The sequence below is a fragment of the Orycteropus afer genome, unplaced genomic scaffold (assembly GCF_000298275.1).
Source record: "Orycteropus afer afer isolate SDZICR_OR568_19922 unplaced genomic scaffold, OryAfe1.0 scaffold00214, whole genome shotgun sequence".
In the NCBI taxonomy this organism is placed as follows: domain Eukaryota; kingdom Metazoa; phylum Chordata; class Mammalia; order Tubulidentata; family Orycteropodidae; genus Orycteropus; species Orycteropus afer.
In genome coordinates, this window is record NW_006921801.1 from 1,256,415 (window position 1) to 1,261,652 (window position 5,238).

The window sequence follows — 5,238 nt, forward strand, 5'->3', positions numbered from 1 at the left end:
CAGAGCTCCTCAAACAACAACAAATTATAACTGCTGGTTAGAATTTAAGGAGCTCAGGTGGCACAGTGCCCAAGCCATTTAACTGCAAACCAGAAGACTGACGGTTCAAACCCATCAGCCACTCCACGGAAGGAAGACGGCAATCTACTTCCGTAAAGACTTATCACCTCGGAAACCCAATGGGGGTTGCTATGAGTTGGAACTGACTTGATGGCAGTGAGTTTGGTTTTGGGTTAGTAAGAGTTCAAAAGGAAGAGCAAAGTAATATAATGTTTTTCTTTTAAAACAGACATAGCCCACACTCAGACGCAAGGCTCAATTAGGCCACAAAGTCCAAATGGCCACTGATATTCTACCACCAAGCTATAAAGGAACTTGTTGGACTCTCTCGCTTTTTTTTTTAAACTTTCCATTCCATTAACTATCCAGAAAGTTTCCAGAAAGATTAAAAAAGAAAATAAAAATGGGGAGTAGGTAGAAAGCTGCAAAGTATCCCAAGAATCTTTCCATTTGAAGGAGGGTTGGTGAGATCATACTGGACTGAGCCCTCCCAAGGGGTGTGAATCAATTAGAGCAAAATTACAAGAGATTTTGTGAGAAGCAGTAAATCACAGGTTGCCACAAAAAGCACTATTGTGTTTTCACTGTAGCTTTTTTATGAGGACCTTGGATACCACAGGGTTGTACCATGAAGAAAACTTCGAAAATGTCAAAAAAAGTATTGCTATTAAAAAAAACCAAACTCACTGCTGCCGAGTCATTTCCGACTGATAGCAAGCCCTCTTAGGTTTCTGAGGTGGTATCACTATGGAAGTAGATTGCCCAATCTTTATAACCTAAAATTAGCCTACTAGCTATCTGCTTCAGGAAAGAAGATTCAAAAACACTAAGTCCATGTTTCCTTTCACGTACTCACCATTTCTTACTTGATTTATGGCAATAGCTTTCTAATGACACCATGTTTCCAACCCTCCAATCCAACCTCCACATTGTCATCAACAATCACGTAGGAGAGATTCTTCAATTCTTTGGTTGCCCTTTATTTACCAGAAAAGGTCCAAATTCCTTAGCATTGCACATCCACTCTTGCTCCTTTTCCAGCTACTCTCCCAAGTGAGGCATTCATGTACAAGTGCTCCCTATATGTTTTTCATCCTGTCCCCCACCCATCATGGTCCATCTTGGCCCCTGCAAGTACAGCCACCATTTCCTCAAAATGTTATGCAGTTTGATGCTTCCCTGTCCTTGCAAATGTTAACCTACCTGGTTGGAATGCCCTTCCTTCCACCTTCCCAGTTTCTCTGCATTATACATTCATCCTTTAGGACAAAGCCTTACATCTTCTGGGAAGTTTTCCTGATACCCTTATCCTTGGATGGGTCAGATGTTCTTTGGACACCGTACTGTTTTCTCCCACTAGACTAGAAATTGCTTTACCATTTCCTAGAGGAGTGACCTTGAACAAGTTCATTAATTTCACTGAATCTATTTCTTCATATACAGAATGTTAGTATTAATTTGCTATTGCTGTGAAATAATGAATGTGAAAATTGTTTTGCAAACAGGAAAGCACTATGCAAGCATTAACAATTTTATCATAAACCAAAAGAGTACACAGGTCAATATTCTTCTATTTATTCTAAGGGTGTTTGGTTCTCTCTGTGAGGATGACCTGCATTTTATCCTATTTTCTGGCTCCATTAAGTCCTTGTGTTTCTATCTTCAGTTAAAAAAAAAAAACTACATAGTGATGTTTAGATCACATGAAGACAAGATTAAGTGACAAGCTCCTGAAGGGTAAGGATTTTCCTTTTTCTACCTTTCCTCATTTTATAGAGTATTGTGTCATGCACAAATATTCAGCAAATATCAACAAATTGAATGAATGAATGAATACAAGGATATTCTGCCCTTGTTGCTGTTGAGTCAACTTAGACTCATGACAAACTTATGTATAATCTTGCATAGTAACTGGAAAAACCCAACTGCTGAGGAGTCAGATTCCAACTCACAGTGACCTTATAGGACAGAGAAGAACTGCCCCATAGGGTTTCCAAGACTGTAAATCTTTATGGAAGCAGACTGCATCTTTCTCCCATGGAGTGGCTGGCGGGTTTGAACCACCGACCTTTTGGTTAACAGCTCTTAATTCTGCCCTTAGTGAGTGTATAATCAAGAGGAGTGACATGACAGATCCCTACAGGATTCTGACTTTCTAAAAATGATAATAAATGACTTTGTGTCATCTTAAATTGTGGTGAAAAATTAAATTACCTGCTATGTTTATTTTTACTCAATGATTTGGTACATGTTGTCATTGCTATCTTAGGGACACATGATTAACATGAATTTTTTAACATTATCAGAATTACTGATGCAATTCAGTACCTATTTATTGAATATTTATTGCAGTATGAGAATACATAGATAAAGGTGATGGACTCTGCCCATAAGGTACTAAATGTACAGAAAGGAAGCTAAGTCATAAATATAGGTAACAAGGCAGGATACTGTAGGATGTATGTAGACCTAAGACTAGTGACAATCACTGAAGATACTTGAGTTAGGTTGTTGGTTCTATTAGAATTAAAAGTCATTTATTAAAAAATATTGGTAGCCAATAGCTTCTGTTGCTATAGACTATCTTGTATAAGATCACATATGTAAGCTTTCCTACCTGCACTGAAGGGTATGTCTGGTCGCCTTATTCCAATTTAATTACAAAACTAATTGTGTTGTTGTCTAATGAATAAGGACTGAATGTTAACCTTATAAAACACACGTGTACAGTGCAAAGTCCTTTACGAATATTACTTCATTCAATTTCCAAAACAACCCTGTGAAGTACGTACAATTATCCTCATTTTACAAATGAGGAAACCAAGGCATAGGCCATGTAATTTTTCAAGATTAGGCAAAAACAGAAATATGAAAACAAACCTTTAAGAGACAAAAACGAGTATTCCACAGAGAGAATGAGCGGACCGCTTGCCAGAACTTGGCCGCTTCCCGCAGTGCTTTCTACCTCTCTCGAATGTACCCAGTGGGAACAACCTATTTCCCTCCCTCCATTTCCCGCGAGGGATTAATTTTCTTCCCCTGAATCCATAACTGAACTGTTGATTCTCGTGCAGATCCTCTCAAATCTTCCCACCCCAGAGGCCATGCTGCTATTGAAATCATAGGCAGTCCATGGTAAATGAGACCGAATCAGATCTCCAGGTGGACAAAGCTCTGGTAGGAACACGAAATTAAAAACGTTTCGGGTTGAGGATCCCTTCCTCGATCACCTCCAAGGGAGGCAGCAGCACCTGGCTCACCCGGGAGACGCTACGTCGGCGGTCTCCTCTCCTGCTCCTGCTCCCAGGCAGTTTGTGTTTTGCAATCTGCTCGTTTAGCCTTCACCTGCCGGCACGCCCTCCATTCAGTCCAGACCAAATGCCAGGGCGGTCAAGCGCCAAACCCACCCCGGTGCATCTTGGCCCATGTGGGTACAGCCAGTCCCAACCAAACCTCGGCCTGCTTCTGGCGAGGGACTACCGCGAGCCCTCCCCCGGCCAGCTACTCACGGTTCCAGTACACCGGGTAGCACTCTCCTTGGGTCACATCCACCTCGTAAAGTCCGCCTCGCACGCACACGGGCTCGATGGTCACCACCTCCTCCATCACCGGCTCGTGCCTCGTAGAGCGCGGGCAGAATCCGCAAGCGCGGTCCTCGTCGTCGTCCTCCCCGAAGTTGGAGGCTGGGCCTGCGAGGGAAGCGCGGCCGCACACATGGTCGCCGTCCGGGTCCTCGGCCTGGGGCCGGGCGCCCGTGGCCTGCAGCAGGGTCCGGAAGGCGAGCTCAATGCGGAGCGAGTCGTAGCCGATGAAGGGTTTCCAAGTCTTCTTGTCCTCCTTGTAGAACCAGCGCACCTCCTCCGGTCCCAGCTCCGTTACAACCTCGTAGCGATGCCGGGCGGCCGGGCCGCCGGGCCGGGCGCGCTTCCTTTCCCCGGGTCCCCCTCCCGCCGCCCTGCCACCCCCGGAGTTCGACGGGACCAGCGGTGGCTGCTGCGGCGGGTGCAGTGACGAGGAGCTGCCACCGCCGCCGCTGTCGCCCTCACTGTAGTAGCGCAGCGAGGAGCCCGACTCAGCTGAGCTGAAGTCATAGTTCTCGTCACTGAGGCAGGGATCTAGCGCCAGGTGGTGGTTGTGGTCCTCTGCGCCCGACGCCAAGTGCAGCCCGGGGTCAGCGCGCAGCAGGGCCAGGGGCACCTCGCCGTCCCCGGGATCCCCGCCAGGCAGGTGCTCGAAGCAGCATACGCTGCCGCCGAACGCCGGCTCCGCATCCGAGCCCAACTCCCAAGCGCCACCGCCCCGGCCGTTACGATCCGGGCTCCGTGGTGACCCGCGGCCGAGGTAATTCATTGTGCGGAAACGCCGCCGGCTGCCCGGCAGCGCGCCGAGCCGTGGCCTCCAGCGCTTCCGCCACTCATTAAACCCCGTCGCCCTCTCCAACCGGAATTCTCCAGCTTTCAAATCCTCACGGTGGCTGTGACCGCAGCGGCTGCAGCTCCGCCCCTCTTGAGGCCCGCGGCCGCAGGCGCGTTCTGCGGCCCACCCCATTGTCACGCAGCCCGACGTAGGCGGCGCTTGGGCGGCCGGCCCCACCCCGCCGTAAACCCCGCCTCTGCCGGCCTTGTGTTCGGGCCTCACAACCGACTTTGATCTGCCTGGGGTGCTGGGTCAGCTTGGGTCTCCAAGCCACCTTTCAGCGTCTCCAACTCCCTTCCGCCTCCCCCGACTCTCTTTCGCCCCCTCCCCTTCCGCCTTTCTGGACTCCCTTCCGCAGCTTCTCTTCCTGAACAGCTGCCTCTCTACTTGCCCACCTGAGATTCAGAGGCCAGATGTAAAGAGGGCTTACACCACTCATCAATCAATCTGGGTCAGGATGCTTAGGCAACATGTCCAGAGGGCCCCGGAAGCCACATTCTCCCAGCATTGGTTTTTTGGCCTTAGGCCCATATGAGGCCTCAGCTGGTTCTTCTTAGTCACCGGGTTCTGCTTCCTTTCACAATAGTCAGCCTACGTGAGGGCATGCCTACTGATTTCTCACCTCAGAGGGCACTACTCCCACTAAGACAACTGAGTCTAAACCTCCCTTCATATGCCACCTCATATTATTGTTTATCTTTCAATACTTATTTCTTGTTTTCTCAGCCTCATTGTAAAGCCCTTGATGGAGACATTCTATGT

The 5,238-nt window shown here is 48.1% G+C and overlaps 1 protein-coding gene across 1 annotated transcript in view; it reads right to left on the minus strand.

Annotated features, from left to right (window-relative positions):
• Nucleotides 1-4,410, minus strand: part of DDHD1 (DDHD domain containing 1) — a 96,690-nt gene extending 92,280 nt beyond the window's left edge. The window contains exon 1 of the mRNA XM_042781984.1: nucleotides 3,570-4,410. Within this exon, the coding sequence (XP_042637918.1) occupies nucleotides 3,570-4,410 (841 nt within the window). The remainder of the gene's footprint in view (nucleotides 1-3,569) is intronic.
• Nucleotides 4,411-5,238: the final 828 nt, after the last annotated feature.